Source organism: Crocodylus siamensis, chromosome 14, assembly GCF_052110815.1.
Source record: "Crocodylus siamensis isolate JL-2025a chromosome 14, ASM5211081v1, whole genome shotgun sequence".
NCBI classification, from domain to species: domain Eukaryota; kingdom Metazoa; phylum Chordata; order Crocodylia; family Crocodylidae; genus Crocodylus; species Crocodylus siamensis.
In genome coordinates this window covers 28,256,185-28,274,574 of record NC_143408.1, presented here as the reverse complement: position 1 = coordinate 28,274,574, position 18,390 = coordinate 28,256,185, and the positions used below count along the sequence as shown (strand labels likewise).

The window sequence follows — 18,390 nt, the reverse complement described above, 5'->3', positions numbered from 1 at the left end:
GGGCGCCTCCCCCGGCGGGCGGGCGGGGCCGGCGGCATCCCGCCCGCTGGCCCGGCCTCGGCTTGGCCTCTCGCAGGGCCGCAGGGCCCCCTCCTGCCGGGTTCGGGGGCCACGACGGCGGCTCAGCGGGATTGCTCCCCTGCTCACGCCCCCCGCCGGCACTTTCCCAGTGCCCCGTGGGTAGGACCCCGAGGTGAGGCAGGAGGAAGGCGACGCGCCACGGAGGAGGGAAGCAGGTGGCAGAGCGGTGCCCGGTGTAGGAGAAAGGGAAAGTGCTGGGCAGACGTGTGCGTCCAAGCGCAGCGCCGTCGCAGGCGGCCCCTCGGGCTTGGCGGCGCCGGAGCCGGCCTGCCCAGCCCCGGCTGGGGCAGGCCCTTGTCTCTGCTCGAGCCCAGCTCGGGCAGGCCGGCGCGCCCGGCCCACCAAGCCGCGGAGAGCATCGCGCCTCGGCCTGGTGCTGCGCCAGCACGTGGGGCGTCTCCGAGCGGCCCGGCTACGTGAGGGGCGCGTGCTCCTGACACTGCTGCTACGGAGGTGTCTCCCGGGGCTGGGCAGGTTTTCATAGACTCACAGATTTGCTTCACAGACGTCAGGGGCTGCAAGGGACCTGGTAGGTCATCGGGTCCAGCCCCCTGCGCTAGGCAGGAAAAGACACCTGGGGTCAAGTGACCCCAGCGAGCTGACCGCCCAGTCTCCTTTGGAAGATGTCCAGGGTAGGCGACTGCACCACCCCGGGGGGAGTTCATTGCACAGTCTGGACACCCTGACTGTGGAGGAGTTTTCCCTGGACTTGAGCCTGATGCGGCCTTCCAGGAGTTTGTGCCCATTGCCCCTGGTGTTACCCCGGGTGCCCTGGTGAACAGCTGTTCACTGAGCCCTCGATGTACTCCCCTGACATAGCAGTAAGCCGCTACCAAGTCCCCTCTCAGCCTGCTCTTCTTCTGTAGACTGAAGAGGCCCAAGTCCCTCGGCCTCTCCTCGTACGGCTCATCTTGCAAGTCCCTGATCATGCGGGTGGCTCTCCCCCAGACCCTCTCAAGTTTTTCATAGTTTCTAGGGTCGGAAGGGACCTGAGCAGATCTAGTCTGAACCCCTGACATGGCAGGAAAGAGTACTGGGGTCAAACGACCCTGGCAAGATGTGCATCTAACCTCCTCTTAAACACCCCCAGGGTAGGAGCCAGCACCACTTCTCTTGGAAGCTGGTTCCAGACCCTAGCCGCCCTGACCGTGAAGTCGCGCCTCCTGATATCTAACCTAAACCTGCCCTCTGCCAGCTTGTGACCGCTATTCCTGGTCACCCCTGGCAGTGCTCGGGGGAACAGGGACTCCCCCAGTGCCCGCTGGTCCCCCCTGACTAGTTTGTAACAGGCCACTCTTGTGGAGGCTGAACAGGTTCAGGTCCCGCAGTCTCTCATTGCAGGGTCTGCCCTGTTGTCCCTGGATCAGGCAGGTGGCCTCCTCTGGACCCTCTCCATGGTGTCCACATCCTTCCTGAAATGCAGTGCCCAGACCTGGACTCAGTACTCCAGCTGTGGCCTGACCAGTGTCATATGGGGGGGAGGATCACCTCCTTGGTTGTACTCGAGATGCATCTGTGGATGCACGACAAGGTCCGGTTAGCCCTGCCAACTGTGACCTCGCATTGTCGGCCCATGTTCATCTTGGAGTCAGTAATGACTCCAAGATCCCTTTCTGCCTCCGTGCTCTCAAAAAGGGAGTTTCCTATCTTGCAAGTGTGCTGCTGGTTTCTACTGCCCACATGCAGCACCCTGCACTTGTCAGTATGAAACACATCCTGTTTTTGCTAGCCCATCCCCGTATCCAGGTCTTGCTGCGGTCTTTCCCTCCCTACTAGCGTGCTCACCTCACCCCAAATTTTGGTATCATCAGCGAATATAAACAGGTTGCATTTCACCCCATCGTCCAAATCGCTGATGAAGAGACTGAACAGCGCGGGCCCAAGGACGGAGTCCTGGGGGACTCCGCTGCCCACTTCCCCCAGGTCGAATATGACCGTCCACCACCACCCTCTGAGTGCGACCCTTGAGCCAATCTGCAATCCATCTGACTGTGTAGGCATGAATGCCACAGTCACCCAGTCTCTTAATGAGGATGGGGTGGGAGACGGTGTCAAAGGCCTTGTTGAAGTCCAGAAGGACAACGTCCATGCCGACACCTGCATCCAAGGCTTTTGTGACCTGATCATAAAAGGCAGGTAGGTTGGTCTGACATGACCTGCCCCTAATGAAACGGTGCTGGTTGCCCTTGAGCATCATCCCTGAGACCGGCCCATCACAGATGTGCTCCTTGGTGATCTTCTCAAAGAGTTTCCCTAGGATTGAGGTAAGACTGACGGGCCTATAGTTGCCCGGGTCCTCCCTCCTCCCTTTTTTGAAGATGGGGACCACGGTGGCTATCTTCCAGTCATCCGGCACCTGGCCCGAGCACCGCGAGCGCTCGTAGAGCCGTGCCAAGGGCCCTGCAAGAACCCCAGCTAGCTTCCTCCACACCCTGGGGTGGAGAGCATTTGGACCCGCTGACTTGAGCATGTCCAGCCCCTCCAGAAGCTCTCTGACCCGGTCCTCCCCAGCCCGAGGTCTGGAAGCGTTCCCCTCGAGTCCGTCTGGCATCACAGCAGGGAAGTCCTGGTCCCTGCCCAAGAAAACAGAGGTGAAGAATTGGTTAAAGAGGTCTGCTTTCTCCTCTGGCGCAGCCACCAGGTTGCCCAGAGGATCTTGCAAGGGCCCCATGTTTCCCGGTGCTTTCTTCATCCTCCCTATAGATTTGAAAAAGGACTTTTTATTATCTTTGATCTTGGACACAAGTCCTAGCTCTGTGTCCGCCTTAGCTTTCCTGACAGCCCCCCTCCAGGCCCGAGCAGTGGAGGTATACGCCTCTTTGGAGATAGCCCCTCCCCCAGGTGTACGCTGCCTTTTTGGCAATCGGGCATTCCCAGATACCCTTGGTGAGCCAGGGGGGCTTTCAGGCACTCCTGCCCCCCTTGCTTCTTGTTGGGATGGTCACCCCTCGGGCCCTGACTATCGTCTCCTTAAGGAACGACCGCTCATCTTGGGCACTGAGCTCCCCTGCTCTCGGGTGCCCCAGCGCCTCTCCCACTAATCTCCTCAACTCGTTGAAGGTGGCCCTCTTGAAGTCTGGGGCTACCGCCTTGCTGCAGGCCCTCGACACCCTGCGCTGGATGGTCCTACGTCTCAGAGATAAGCGAGCACCGCAGGAGCAGCTCTGTGCTGAGCAGCACTTGGCCACAAAGAGCAGGCTGCAGCAGGCGCTGGGGGAGGAGCTGTGATCTTTGGGTTTGCAACGGCCTTTGAAAACACTACGGAGTCTTATCCTGCGAGCGCCTGAGTAACTTTAGAACTGATCTGAACTGACCACGTCTCCAAGATGCAGGAAACCACCGCGCGGACTTTCAGGATGAGGCTTGCCAGAACTCAGGCAGTTTCTAGAAGAGGCCGCGACGGTGCTGGGACCTCGCTGCTGCTCCTGGCTTTGTGGCCGCTCGCCTGCTGGCCCCAGGCACCTCGCTGCGCTCTGCCCTCCCTGCAGCCGTGCTGCTGCTACGGGAGCGATCTCGTCTGTCCAGCCGTGCGCGGCCGTGCGCCGTGTCTGACCCTCCGCCCTGCTCGGCGCCCCGCCGGGCAGCCACGGTCCCAGGGAATGGCTGGGATCTGCGACCTGCAGGGACGCTCGGGGTAGAGGTGGTGCTGTAGCAGGGCCGTGCCAGGATGGCCTGGAAGCAGCACTGTCACCGTCCGTCCCCGGTGCTCCTGCCTCGCCGGGCCTGGGAGCCGGCTCTGGAAACCAGCAGGGAGGTTTTGTTTGACTGGGACTCTGGTTTTTGCTACCCAACCTTCCCCATTAGTCATATCAGGACCAAACACCTCCTCTGCCTCTCTGCCGAGCCCTGCCTGGCACGAGGGAGCATCCCTGGTTACGGGATGTGCAGACAGCCCTGAGGTTTGGCTGGGAACCGTGGGGCAGAGAGTGCAGTCGCTCCTGGCTCCGGCGGCGGGGGAAGTTCATGCTCTGGCTGGGGCTTTGTTTCGCAGGCCTAGTCCCGCAGCAGTGCACGTGTGTGGGGAGTCCAGGAAAGCTCCCCACAGCTAAACACCTTCAACACCTCCCTCCTGGCTAAACACCTTTGGGTGCAGCACACACCTGGGACCTGGTGGGCCCACAGCACCACTGGCCTGCCCGTGCTCACAGTCTATCCCTGCTGGCTTTGCAGCCATGCTAGCTGGCTTTGCAAGCACACTGGGCACAGGGGGAGCAGTGCTGGTGAAAAGCAAGAGGGTGGGAGGATTTCATAGCGCACGGGAGGGTGCTGGGACAGTTAGCACCAGGCCAGAGCTCTGCACTGTGCACAGCTCATTTTTCCAGACCTTGCAGCCGTGCCAGGACGGGAGGTAGCCAGGCTCTGGCTGCACGTGGACAGCCTGACGTCCGAGCTGGGAAGGGGTGCGCTGGTGCACACGTGGCCCGACCAGCCCCCTCCCGCAATGCAACTCAGCACAGAAAGTCGTGCAGCGCGTGGGGGAGCTGTGAAACAGCAAGTGCCGCAGTCCCTGTTTCATCAGGCAGACGGCAGGAGCGTGCCCAAGGTCTGATGTGTGGGGGCAGCCGGGGCAGATGCTTGGGGTCCTCATGTGAGATCCCAGCCCAGCAGCCCAGAGCAGGAAAGGTGTAGCGCTTTGCAGCACCGCCCCATGCTTGCGGTGCACTTGCAGAAACCACAGCCCAGCATGACTGAGTGAGCGTGTGATGCTGACCTTTAGTGTGCAACAAGCCCCTGAGGAGGGCCTGGGGAGGGGGAAGCAAGCCACTGCTGGCTTTTAGTTTCCTTTCCTGGCAGGCAGCTGCTGTTCCTGTCCTGGGCCATGCATGCCTGACTGCAAACCTGCGGTGGGGAGAAGTGGAGCCCAAGCAGCCAGGCCTGGGCAGGCCGGTCGGCATTGTCAGGAGACAATTCCTATGTTCAACCCCCCAAACTGGCCTTGTTTCAAGGCAACTGGGAAAGGTTTGGCTCTGCCACTTTCTGCAGAAACCCAGGGACCTTCAGACAAACCAAAAAGCCTCCATGGCATGTTCCTCTGGTCCAAAAGCCACTTATATCCCTAACAGCATTTGCCCCTCGTCCAGCCATGCAGTTTTCTGCCATGCCATAGGGCAAAGTGGTGTTTGCACCTGACACTCGGGTCACTGGGGAGCAAACCCCGGGGTCTTCAGCCAGCTCTGCTCTGTGCTTCGCCCACGCCCCATCATCCCGGTCGCTGACCTGGGGCCAGAAGCCAGTTCCCAGCACATGCCAAGTGACCGGCTGCCTTGGGCTCAAACCTGCAGACTGTGTGCTGGCACGGCAGAGCCCGGAGGCACCGTGGAGCCAAGCGAGGCTGCAACTGCGTGTGTGGCGCCTGCCCCGCGCAGGAGGAGACCAGCTGCTTGCCTCCCAGCACCGGCGGCCCTGTGCCCGCTGCCTGCCCCGCCACAGCATGGGTGCGTGAGAGTGCCAATGGACAGACCCACGCAGTGGTGGGGCAACAGGGTGGACGCAAGCTTGGATCTGCCCAAACCTCCCTCCAGTGCCACCAAATCTGAGTTTTCCACCCCACTGCCGCCTGCTCTGCCTAAGCAGTGACAGCAGCGCAGGGCTGGGCAGGGGGCTGCGGAGCAGCTGCCGGCAGCGAGGGCTGCGTGGGCCCTGGCTTGCTGTACCCGTCTCTAGGCAGGCACCAGGAGCCCGACTGCCGAACGCGAGTCACACGAAACCTGGCTCGCGGCAGCATCGAAGGTGATGTTCTCCTCGCAGCGTAGCCGGGGCATGACTGGCAGGGACTCGCGGCAACACCCTGGCAGCGCCGAGCAGCAAGGCTGCTTTCACGAGGCTGCTGTCCCGGGGACAGGTCACCCAGCGCTGCCAGGGCAGGGCATGCCAGCGCCGGGAGCTGCGTGGGTTACGCAGGCAGGTTGGGTGCTCCGTCGGGAGCGTGTCGTTCCTGCCGCGAACACGAACCCGGGCTGGTGTCGCAGGGAAGAGCCTCCCGGAGACGCTCATTTTCCCCTGCTTGTGCCCACCCAGCTCTCAGCAAGCAGCAGGTTTGGGAGGGAGGGAGAGAGATGTATGCATGCCTTTCTCCCGGCGTCCCCCTCCCCACAGAGCCGCAGGGTGAGAGACAGCAAACAGAGGACATGAAGCCTGCTTCTTCCGAGAGGCTTTCTCCAGCTTGAGATGAAACATTTCACTGTTAAAAAACATCACAGGCCTTTTGGAAGGAAACTACCTTCTGCACCAAAGAAAACCGGTGTTTCATCCTGAAAACCCTGCAATGACAGGCTCGAACCCTGCATGGTTGTGGGCAGGGGAGGGTTTTTCCCAGACAAAGCGATCTGCCAGCGCTCGCTCGCGGGGGCCTGGGCTCGCTGGCTGCCAGCGCAGAAGGCAGGCGAGCAGGTTTGTCCACCCCGGCCTCGTCCCTTGAGTCAGATTCCTGTTTGGGAATTCATGCGAAACCGTGCAGTTCCCTGCGGAAAGCTCCCAGGGCAGGAGGAGGAAACTGGGCAGCTCGGGCGGGGGTGAGCTGTGGCACCAGGGAGAGGCATCGCGCCCAGGTCTCCGGGAGCCCAGCAGCTTTCTGAGTAAATCAGTACCTTGGGGGGTCCCAACAGAGCATCTTCGCCCTCCTGCCGGTGTCCGGAGAGCTGTCCCTGCCCGAACAACATGGCTCAGCCCGCGGGAAGCCGGGGCCCTGCCCGGCGCCTCCCTCTGCCCCGCGTTTGGCCGCGCGAGTCGCTGCCTGCCACGGGGCAGAGGCAGGTGCCCGTACCAGACGCGCAGGTAATTGGGGAGCAAACACCCAGCCATGCTGAGGGACAAGTCCGACCAGTTCCTGCCGGGATTGCAGCGGCTGTGAGCACGCAGCGGGGCGCGCGCACTCTGCGCCGCCCGCCGCGCTGACGGCTCGCTCTCCAGGACGCTCTGTGCAGCGGGCATGGCCCTGGCAGCGCGGTGATCCCCGGCCCCGGCCCCCAGCCCGCGTGGCGGATGGCTCGGGACACCTCTCCGGTAAGGCTCTGGGCGCCGCTTCCCCGGTGGGCGGCTTGGCTGAGCTCCTGCCTGTGTCACGGCTCGGCTTGGCAGCCTCACCGCCCTGTGCACCTGATGGTGGATCTCCACGGGACCCGGGCTTGTCTCGTCCCGTCTCTAGAGAATTCGCCCCTTGGAGCGGTGGGCGGGAGGATGGAGCGAGCCAGGCTGGCAGCCAGGCTCCGGGCCCTGGGGCGCCATTTTGCCTCCCTGTGCCTCAGTTTGCCCATCTGTGAAAGGGGCAGGATGCCCAGCAGGGACTGTGAGGCCGGGCTAGTGACTATGTGGGTGAGGGAGGTGCCAGCAGAGCATAAAGGATGGCTGCTCAGGGGCTGCACGCAGCGGCTGGTGCCCAGCTCTCAGGGCCAGGACCAGCGAGTCACGGAGGGGAAGGCTCTGGGCCCAGCGCTCAGTGTGGAGGCCGTGGAGCTGCCCTGGTGCTCTCGGCCGGAGGGCAGGGTCCGGGGTGGGAGCCGTGTGATCCAATGCACTAGGCATGGGCTGGGCAGCCAGGCACTCCCCGCCTGCTCCGCAAGCTTGACTTTGTTCAACTGTGCCTCAGTTTCCTCTTCTGCGCAATGAGGGCGATCCCTTGTGGGCGTGCCCATGTTGCTAAGTGTGGTTGCTTGTGGTGTGGGCTCCAGCATCCCCGTTCGGAGAGGGGATCCCACCGTGAGCATGCTGGGGCTGACGCGCCCGCGTCCTGCTGCTGAGGGTCCGCCCCGATGCCAGCCGTGGGGACTGCATCCCATTGCAACACCTGACCTGCTATTCGGACCTGGCTGCGCGGGTTCCTTACCCGGCGGGCCACGCCGGCCTTCATTTCCAGCCATCAGGCAGGCCCCGCGTGGGGCAGAGGGGGACCCTGGCTAACGCTGTTGCCGCTTAGCTCGTGCCTGGCCAGGCCCCGGGGCACCATGGAAGAGAGCCAGGCCCCGGCGGGCGAGATGCGGGCGGCAGAGGGTCAGTTGGAAGGGCAGGGCATGGGTCAAGCTGGGCACGGTGAGATGCAGAGCAGATGCTTGGCAGCTCCGCGCATCCTGCAGGGTTGTGTGGTTTAGGCTGATTTAATCTTGTCAGGTGTCTGCTACTCAAATGCTTCCTGTGACTTTCTGTTTCTGTCCCAACGCACCACTTGACCTTGAGCCCCGTGCCCTGGTGCAAGTGTAACATCCTTGCATTGCAGCTGCTGGTTCGGTGCTGGCACCGACCCCCCCGGGCCCGTGCTGCCCCGTCCCACCCTCCCCTGCTCCCCGCCCACCCGTGCCTGGGCGAGCGAGAGTCGGGCCGAGGCAGAGAGGCCGGGCCCCGGCTCTGGCCCGTGCAGATGACTGGGGTGGGCCCGTCTGCCCCGCAGGCCGCGTGGATCCGTGCTGCGGGCTCGGCCCAGCCGGGATCCCCTGTTTGCACCTAGAGCTCGGCAGCCGGGAACGAGGTGCGCAGGCCGTTGCCCGCTCCTGGATGCAGCTTCCTGGCCCGGGGGGACCCTCGGAGCTGGACAGCGATCCCTCCCTCTGCTTGCCCGCGGAGCCCCGCTGGGCTGCTCTTTCCTGGGCCGTGCTCGTGGGGGGCGTGCTGCTGTCATGCCCGTGCTGTGGAGACGGCCCCTGGTGCTGCGCAAGCCGGTTGCTCAGCCCTGGCTCATATCACACCCTGCGCACCCCGGGGGTGCCCTGCCCTGCTCCCGCCGCTGGTGCCAGGGTGACCACCCTGCGAGGGCTGATGGGGTCCGAGCGGCCACGGACCCTCCTCCGAAGCTGCCCGGGAGCTGCTCGCCCTGCCCGAGAGCCCAGTGCAGTCCAGACCCTTGTTTCTCGAGCTAGACCTGTGGCTGGAGAGCAGAGTGGTCATCTCCCTGTGACCAAAGTGGTGTCTGACCCTCTGCGCGCAGCCAGGGCATGGGGCAGCAGCCTGCGGACGGACCCTGACTCTTGCTCAGCGCAGCCTGGCCTGGCCGGGCCGTGAGCTGCCGGAGCCGCCGTGCCTTCGGGCAAGGAAAGGCTCTCCCGTTTCCTGTCGCGGGGGCAGCTCTCCGTGGGCGCTCAGCTCCGCGGGCAGCAGGCCATGAGATTTCCTGTACTTCTGCTCCCGCCTCTCCAGCGAGTTTGGGTCAGGCCGGTGCTGAGGCTGGAGTCCCCACGGGAAGGAGGTGGGTGCTCCACGCGTGCCCTGCCGGGACAGGCGGTGGCACGGCCGTGCTGTGCGCTCTCTGGGGAGCGGCCAGCGACGCCCGTCCAGACCCAGCAGCCACGGACCGTCTCCAGCACGGTGGGGTCACTGACACCACCTACGGCCTTGCCCTGGGGCCGTCCCCGGATGGCGGCCGCTTGTCCCTGTCGCGGTCTCGTGTCCTGGGCTGAGCGCTCCCTGGGGAGGCGGCTGCCAGCGCCCGCGTGCAACGCGCCGGATCGACCGGGCGCTGCCGTGCGCGCTGCTCGCATGAAGCTTCAAGAGCATTTTTGTGGCCCAGATCAGGCAGCCCCCAGGAGACAGTGCTGGGCGGGGAGCAGTGATCTTGGCACGGCGTCTGGCCCACGCCGGACTCGTTCCCTGCGCGCATGCGGTGGGCCGGGGGGTCGGGGCTCCCTGTGCCCCCCGCCCACCCCCGTCCCGGCACAGAACAGGGACTGCCCGGCGGCCCGCTGGTTTTAGTACGCACAGCGAGCGGGGGTTTAAAGCCGAGGTCACGTCAGCACCGAAGCGGAGTTTGTGCGAGCGCGGCGCCGGGGCCGTCGGCGGAGGAAGGAGGGGGTGGCTGCGTCGGGAGACGATCTCGAGGGAAGGAAACAAACAAGGCGGCGGGCGTGACGGGGCCGCGGGCGGCATTCCAGCGCCCGGGAAGTTTCAGGGCTCGCAGAGCAGCACTAATAATTATCCCGGCCTGTCACGTCGTGTGCTCCAGATGAGTCACTGCGGGGTGATACCTGGGAACAGGCTCCCGGCTTCCCGGTTGCATCAAGTGGGCAAGGTGGCCGAGCCTCCGGGAGGCCCACGAGCGTGGCCTTTGGCTCTGGGAGCCGCCAGCGAGTTGCAGGTCTTGGTGTCTTCTTCCCTCCAGGACACTCCACGTCCACCATCCAGCGACGCCGCCAAGCGCTCTGCCTCGGCCCGCAGCCACCCTCTCGCTGCCCGCTCTGCGCCGCCCCAGGAAAATGTCCGTGGCATCAGCTTCAAGCCCAACATGCTGGAGGCCAGGCCGGCTGCCCCGGCCCCCGTGGCTCGGGAGAACACCAGTAAGAGGGGTGCTGCGCCCACAACCCCCGGCTCCCGCAACGCCCCCCGGCCCGGGCTGGAAGCATGAGCCTGGGTCGTGCCGGCAATACCCCCGCCCGCCCCCGCCTGGGAGCCTTCCCCTGGTTCGGGGGCTCGGGGGGTGCGAGCAGCCAGTGCCCGGCCCCAGAGGCTGGCAGTGGGCTGGCGACCCTGTGCCAGGCTTTCTCCACGGGGCACATGGGCTGCGGGCCCCTGGGACAGAGCAGCATCAGACTGCGCCTCCCTGCATGCCCGGGGACCTGCCCCGACGGCAGCCGGACATCCTGCCTGTGACTGTCGCGGCTTAGACTAGAGTCGGGCCCAGGCCCCAGCCCACGCCGTGTTGCAGGGCAGCTGTGTGACCTGCCAGGCTGGTCCTGAGCGCAGCAAGGGGGTGCCAGGCAGGAGCAGGCCACACTGCAGCACTCGGGGCAGCGCTGGTGGGGACGTGTCCGGCTGCGCGATGCGCCCGTGGGGCAGGTGCTTGGCCTGGGCAGAAGGGTGGAGGATTTAGGGCTGGGCCCCTCTGGCCAGGGAGCATGGGGAAGCTTGTGCAGCCTCTGCCCAGGCTGGTCCCGACAGATCTGCCAGCTGGAGCTGGCAGCGGGAGCCGGAGCACGGCCGGTCAAGCTTGTGGCCCTTGCCCCCCTCGGGAAGGTGCCACAGCCGGGCGAGATGCTCCCACAGGTGGATGGGGAGCAGGGCCAGGGGAGCATCTGCCCAGTCCTAGCAGAGGGGGCATCTCCGCTAGTGTTGCTCCGTGCGTGTCTGCCCCGCGATGCCCCAGGTGCGACCGACCCTCCGCCTCTCCCCGTTGCACCGCAGGGTCCCCGGCACTGCGCTTCAAGGCCCCGCGGTGCATGAGCCACAAGAAGCTGGCCCTGATCTTCTGCATCTGTGTCCTCATCCTCCTCCTCATCGCCCTCATCCTGCTCTGTGAGTCCCCCCCGTTTGCTGGGGCAGGGGCGGGGGGCGGCCACCCGCCCGCCGGTCCGGGCAGCCAGCGTCCTTGCCCAGCCGCTGCCCGGGGCCACAGGTGAGCCCGGTGCGCAGGGGCCGCGGCCTGCAGACAGACGCCGGCCCCGTGCCTGGGCCTCCCCTGACACCTCGTGGACGCGCAGAGCCTTGCGGCGGGAGCCGGGGCGGCGGCGGCGGGCGAGCCGGCTGCGGGGCGCCGCAGGGCAGAGGAGAGCGGTTCTCCGGCCCGTCCTGGGGCCGGGGCCAGGCCAGGGCACGGCGGCGAAGGCAGCGGGTTAGTCGTGGGACGGGTCCCAAGCCGCGGCCCGCCCTGGCAGGCTGCTGTGCGGGTCCGGGCACGGGGTGACTCCCCATTCTCGGGCCGCGCTTCCCCTGCCCCCGCGGGCAGGGAGTCCTGGGGCCGCGCTGCCCGGGGCGCGTGTGCTTGGGCTCAGGTCCCCCGCCGGCTCTGGAAATGCCCGTGGCTTCAGTAGCACCAGCCTCCCGGCTCCCGGCTCCTGGCCAGGCCAGTCTACGGCTCTTCCAGGCTGTCTGGGCACAGCCCGGCTGGGCACGTCAGAGCCCCCGGCCACCCCTGCGGGCATCGGAGGGACGGGGACGGGGGATGCCTGCGACCTTCCTCCCTGCTGCCAGGTGCCTTCAGAGGCGTCGGGCAGGGCACAGACTGCGGGTGGCCATCTGGGCACCCCTTGCCGTGCTCTGCCGGGGCTCTGGGCAGGCGCCAGCTAGGACACTGCTGCACGTCCTGTTCTGGGGCTCTGGGAAAGCCCCTGCCATGCCGTGGGGTCTGGGAGGCCCTGGGATGTGCCCCACAATCGCGCCCCAGGGCCCAGGTTTCAGGAGCACCCATCACGCCGGCTATGACAGTCCCTGAGACAGGGGCAGGGTGTTTTCAGGTGACCTCCCGCAATCAGCTAGGGCATGCAGGACCCCCTGGGCCTGCCGCGGCCCCTCTCAGCTGCGCCGCTCTCACCGGGCCACGTGTTTGCTCCCAGTCATGTTCTGGCGGTCGCAGACCGGCATCGTGCACAAGGAGCCGGCCGAGGTCTGCAAGGACAATGCTGCGCGCTGCGACGGGGTGGTCGAGTGCTCCCAGAAGTCGGATGAGCTGGACTGCGGTAACATCCTGGGGTCTGGTCTCCTGTGGGCAAGGGGTGGGACTTGTGCCACTGGCCTCAGACCTGCTCTGAGCCCCATCCCAGGGCCTTTCGCTCCGAGACCCCCGAGACGGCCCGAGTGCAAGCAGGCAGGACGCTGCTGCCTCTGCTACTGTCTGGGGTTGGCTGGCGCTGCCCGTCTGGCCCTGGGGCATCAGGAGCGGGGGCTGCTAGGGGGCTTGGCAGGGGTTCGGGCACAGCCCAGTCCAGCACTGGTGCGGTCGGCCCAGACGCCCCGCGCGGGTGCGGGGGGGCACGGCCATGGCACCGGTGGCAGCTCCTGCTCTCGGTGCCTCGTGCCCGCAGTGCGGTTCAGCTGGGACCAGTCCCTGCTCCACGTCTACTCCGGCGCCGAGAGCCAGTGGCTGCCCGTGTGCGGCAGCGCCTGGAACGACTCCTTCTCCCGCAAGACCTGCAAGCAGCTGGGATACCAGAAGTAATTCCTGGGGACGGGGGCACTCGGGCTGGTCGTGCTCTGGACGGGGAGGCTGGGCTGGGAGCGGGGCAGGCCCCCCATCCAGGCGCAGGACTCAGCCCCTCCGTCTCCTTCCAGCGAGTTTCTCACGGAGCTCATCCCGCTACGCTTCTCAGGCAAGAGCCTCTCGGTGACCGCGGACCGGAGCACCATCCAGGAGAGCCTCAACAGGTAGGAGAGGGGCCACCCTTCCCCTCGGCTCTGCCCCGTGTCTGCCCCGGAAAAGCCCTGTCTGAGCGGCAGCCCCTGCCCAGGGCCGTCCAGGGGGACAGTGCAAATCGTGGGTGACGCTCTGCTCACACGGCGCTGCAGAGAGAGCCCCGGGCAGGCTCCCGGGAGAGGTGGCTGCAGTCGTGTGCAAGGCCCTGGGCACTGCCCAGCTCCTTGGGCCTTTCCCACTCGTCCTCATGCAGCGGAGCAGGGAGGCGGGACGCGGCCAGCCCCACCTGCCAGCGGGTTTGGGAGCGGTGGGGTGGGCAGAGGAGCCCGGCACACCACGGTTTGCTCTGGACCCACTCTCCAGCGCAGTCCCAGTGTGAAGGCTCGTGCAGCGCGGAGCTGACCTGTCCTTGGGGAAAGCGTGTACACATCGGGAGCCCCCCGGAGAGGCAGATCCGCACCCCCGCGCCTGCTGCGAGGGGGCCCGAGGCACCTTGGTGCGGCCAACTCTGCCTCATGCGAGCTGTGAGAACCGGGAGAGGCTTCACCACAGAGCCACGGGCTGCCTGCCCTCGCGGGCACGCGCCTGGCCACAGCTGGCCTCGAGGAGAGGCCTGAAGGGTGCTCTCAGGACACAGAGGAGGCGGCGAGGGGAGGCAGGCTGGGCAGGGGAGGCTCTTGTACCCGTGGACGGAGCTGTTGGAGCGCAGCTTCACCTCTCTGTTTTGTTCCCTTGTGCAGCTCCAGTTGCCCCACGGGAAAATATGTCTCCCTGCGTTGCACAAGTAAGGGGAAGGCTTTCCCAGGCTGGTGGGCAGGGCACTGCTGGGCTGTCAGGAGCGCTGGGTCTGGAGTGGGCTAGCTGCACCCACCCAGGGTGCCAAGTGGGGCATGGCATTTGTTACGGGGCTTGTTGCATTTTCCCCGCACCTGGGTAAAAAATGAAGACCCTTCCCATCCACATGCCCACAGCTTCTCACTGAAACGCTCAGTTTTCAATGAAAAAGGATTAAAAAAACACGGATTTTTGACTCCTTTGCCTTGCTTCTTTGGTCCTTTCCTTCAAGTGACTCCCACAACCCTAGCACCGGGACAAGGTGCCGCTCTGCTCTGCTCTGCTCTGCTCTGCTGGGGCCACGGGATCTATGCATGTCTGGGGTGTCGCGGCGCCTGTCACCGGTGCACCAGCAGCGGTGCCAGTGGGCGCAGTTCTTGAGGCGCTACTGGGCTCCGCTTTTGCTCCGTCGGGCTGGGGCAGGCTGCGGGGTTGGCAGTTGCTGCTTTGATCCAGCAGCTCACGCTTGCACGCTTGCACCTGTGACTGTCTGCGACCCTGTGCCATGCACACGAGCCAGACCCAGTTCTCTGGCTGAGATGCCAGTGAACCGCATAGACTTTTGGGACAAATGCAAGCCCTCTTTGGGCCCTGGGCGAGGGTGCTCAGCCTGCGGGAGGGCTCAGCAAGTTGCTTCCCCCCAGGCTGTGGGCAGAGGACATCTAGCCGGATCATCGGTGGGACGGAGGCTCCTGTGAGCAGGTGGCCCTGGCAAGCTAGTCTCCAGTATGGGCCGGTCCACATCTGCGGGGGCACAATCATCGATGCCCGGTGGGTGCTCACAGCTGCCCACTGCTTCTTCATGTAAGTGCAGGTCGGGGCAAAGAGCGGGGGGCAGCAGGCCTGACCGGAGCCATGTCCCTGCCCCTTGGTTGCTCGGGGGGGGGGCAGGGGCACAGCGGTGCCCATGCAGGTGTTGGGGGAACGGCTGCTTCGCCCTGGGGATTGTGTGCGTCGAGGAGGGCACCTGGCTCTTCCTCTCTCCTGGCGTCTAGGCTCCCCGAGAGAGCGCTGCGCTGCACTGCGCTGCTGGAGGCTGCCCGAGGGCGGCTGCAACCTGGTGGGGGGACTCGTGCAGGCAACAGCATGCGCCCTGCCCTGCCTGGTCTGCCCTTGGCATGCATGTGCTGGGCACGGGCTTTGGGCACAGGGCTGGCACAGCGGTAGCAGGCTCCGGACCTCGCTGAGAGCTGTCTGGATGATTCCAGCCAGGCTCGGCTGTTGGCTTCATGTTCCTCCTCTTCTCCCCAGGAACAGCGTCAAGATCCTGGATGACTGGAAGGTGTACGTGGGGTCCTCCGACCTGCGGCAGCGCACCGAGGGCATCTCTGTCTCCCGCATCATCATCAACACCAACTACAGTGACGATCAGGACGACTATGACATCGCCTTGATGAAGCTCTCCAGGCCCTTGACGCTGTCTGGTGAGGCCTCTGCCGGCCGCGGGTGCCTGGGGACCGTCGGGACCCTTCCCCTCGCCCCTCTGCCCTGGCTCGCTCTCACTGCCGGTTCCTTGCAGCCCAAGTCCGCCCCGCCTGCCTCCCGATGTACGGGCAGAAGTTCCTGGCCAGCAGGTCGTGCTTCATCACTGGCTTCGGAAAGACCAAGGAGAGCGAAGGTGAGAGGTGCCCGGCTGGCCGGCCACGCCGCGCCGCGGAGCAGTCGCGTCACAAGGGAAAGCCCCCGCGAGCGCAGGGTGGGGGCAGAGGGGGGCCAAAGCCTTCCCTCTGGCAGGTGCCTCCTGTCAGTGCCGGCAGGATGGAGCCACCAGGAACCAGGACCTGTTTTCTGGGATGTGGCTCGAGCCTGCAGAGCCGGGAGGAAGGCAAACCCCGGGCTGGGGGGGACGCTGGCCTCCCCGTGCGGCAGCGGGGCCAGCCGTAGGACCGTCCTCTGCCCACAACAGTCCCTCAGAGCAATCCCAGGGGAGCAGCCCGGGGCTCCCCAGCACCGCCGGGCTGAGCCGTGCCCTCCGGTCACCCCCTCCCGCCCCCGCAGAGAACACCACCCCCCGGCTGCGGGAGGCCGAGGTGAAGCTGATTGACTACCGCATCTGCAACAGCAACAATGTCTACGAGGGCTACCTGACCCCCCGGATGATGTGCGCCGGCTACCTGGAGGGCGGGCGGGACTCCTGCCAGGTGAGGGCCCGTCCCCCCGGGGCAGCCGGGGGCTGGGGGGCAGGACCCGTGGTTTGAGCAGGGACGATGCCGGTGGGGCCATGTCCTCTGTTTACGCGATGATGTCTGCTAGTCACTGTGGGCCGCCTGTGGCCGGCAGGTTCACGGGGACCCCGCGGCCTGCTGGGGTGTGGAGATGGAGCCGATGTTAAAGCTCCCGATGGGGTGGGTCCGGCTGGTCGGGCGGGGCTGCACCCAGGAGCTGCGCCGTCTCCTGCCACGTCTCGGGGTGGGTCACTCTTGCGGCCTCCCTGACGCTGCCTTTTGCCCCAGGGTGACAGCGGGGGGCCCCTGGTCTGTGAGGACAACGGCCGATGGTACCTGGCCGGGGTGACGAGCTGGGGCACGGGGTGCGGCCAGCCCAACAAGCCCGGGGTCTACACACAAGTCACAAGGTTCCTCAGCTGGATTCACAGCAAGATGGAGGTGAGGCGCGCACGGCGGGGCGGGACGGCACGTGGCTTTACCTCGGGCCTCCGGGTCCTGGGCACCGCGAGGCTTCGAGGGCTCTGGGCCCGGGGGCGCAGGGTGTGCAGGCCGCAGCGGCGGCTGTGCCAGGCCTGCCTGTGGGTGCTTTCGGCAGGACGGCACTGGGGGCTGACACCGCTCATGTGCCGGCTCTTTCCAAGTGCTGCGGGAACGTGCGTCAGCACCAGCCTTGTGGCCACAGGTTCCAGCCCTGCCCCAGCCGACCTGCCCCGTGACGCGGCTGCTTGTTGCCCCCGGGGGCTCACGGGGCAGGCCTTTGCCGGTCCTGGGGCTTTGCTGAACCCCCTTTCCTCTGGTGGCTGCTGTGCCCGTGCCGCTCCCCGTGCGCGGGGGTCTGTGCAGCTCCCTGCACGGCCGTCACTGGGAACGGAGCCTCCCCCGGCCCTGAGCGCGGCCCGCGGGGCTGGGCCCGACTTCTCCTGCCTAACCCTGCTCCCGTCCCCTTTGCAGAGCGAGAGAGACTGAGGACAGGGCAGGCCCCGCTCAGGCTCCTGCGACGCCGGCCCACTGCACCGCCCTGCTCCCGTGGGGCGACTGCCGGTGGAGGAGAGACCAGCCGCCCCGTCCGGACTTCCCCAAAGACTTACTGGCCCGCAGCTGCCCTGGTTCTTTGCAAGCGCAGCACGGGTAGACCTCCAAAGTCAATTCACTCGCTCAATAATTGAGCTGGGAAATGCAAGCTGGCAATCCGGGAAGCAGCCTAGCCGTGGGCTTGTCAGCTGTTCCCAGGGACACGGGGAGCCCCTTCCCTCCAGACACTTACAACTGGAGGTGAGGCAGCATTTGGGAATCCCCTGCAGGGAAGACCTCATAGGTCCTTTCTGGCTCTGAATTATATGACCATGAGATAGGCGCGCCAGGGCTGTGTCCTGCCAGTGCTTGGCATCAGAGCGGGGTGGAGGGGGCGGCAGGGAGAGGGCGAGTCGGAGCTGCTGCCGGCGCTGGGGTGCAGCCCTGGGCTCTGTGCCCTGGGGGCTGCGTCCATCCTCGCTGCCGAGGCAGCCGAGGAGCGGGACACGGGCACCGGGGGCGCAGAGCCGGTGAGTGAGCGCCCAGGCCTTGGGCATCGCCAGGGAGCTGCCCTGGGCCATGTGGCTCGCACTTGTCTCCTCGTGCCTGACTGGAGCCACGGATGCCCTGAGCTCTCGCCGTTGCAAATAGACAGGGTGCAACGGGCGCTTGTAAACGTGTCAGTTCAAAGCCCCTATTTAGCATGCGTCCCCGGGGCGGTGAGGGGTACATTTCAGTGGCGCTGCTCTGGCACGGCAGCAGGGCTACGCAGACAGGCAGCACCGCGCGCCCGCCCGCCGCAGGAGATTGCAGGAGCCCGGCAGCAGAGGGAAGGGAGGAGGTCGAGCTGGGGGGGAAGCAGCCGAGCATGGGGAGGACCCCGCACGTGAACGCTGCGAAGGGAGCCGCGCTAAGGATGCTGGCAGGCGGGGGGGCTTGGGGGCCATGACCGGGCTTAAGCATGAAGGTTTGAAAGCACAAATGTCACCCTGGTTTTTTGTCATCTGGCTTTGGGGCATCTGAGCATCTCGTGTCTGAGCTACCCCTTGATGGGGGGCCCCTCTCCCTGCCGTGCCAAGGCCTGCGGGCCAGGGCCTCGCGCAGGAACCGCTAACGACCGCCAGGACGGGGGCGTTGGGGCCCTGGGCCCCAGGGCCGGAGAGCCGTGTCACGGGAGGGGAACGTAGAGGACGCCACTTGTAGAAAAGCACGCGGTGCCCAGGAGCGCAGGGAAGCAGAGCGAGTCCGGCG

General features: G+C 65.9%; 1 protein-coding gene across 2 annotated transcripts; it reads left to right on the top strand.

Annotated features, from left to right (window-relative positions):
• The first annotated feature begins 38 nt into the window (after positions 1-38).
• On the top strand, positions 39-18,100 carry TMPRSS13 (transmembrane serine protease 13). 2 transcript variants are annotated; one of them, XM_090027974.1, is made up of 13 exons: positions 39-193; positions 10,163-10,337; positions 11,182-11,292; positions 12,330-12,452; positions 12,798-12,927; positions 13,045-13,137; positions 13,867-13,910; positions 14,605-14,764; positions 15,212-15,384; positions 15,480-15,578; positions 15,959-16,101; positions 16,414-16,566; positions 17,080-18,100. In XM_090027974.1, the coding sequence occupies exons 2-13, from the start codon at positions 10,286-10,288 to the stop codon at positions 17,092-17,094; spliced, it is 1,296 nt and encodes a 431-aa protein (XP_089884100.1). In that variant the 5' UTR covers positions 39-193; positions 10,163-10,285; the 3' UTR covers positions 17,095-18,100. The 2 variants fall into 2 exon arrangements, with proteins under 2 accessions (XP_089884100.1, XP_089884099.1); XM_090027973.1 differs by lacking the exon at positions 39-193 and adding an exon at positions 6,703-7,083 and having other exon boundaries at positions 17,080-18,086.
• The last annotated feature ends 290 nt before the right edge of the window (positions 18,101-18,390 follow it).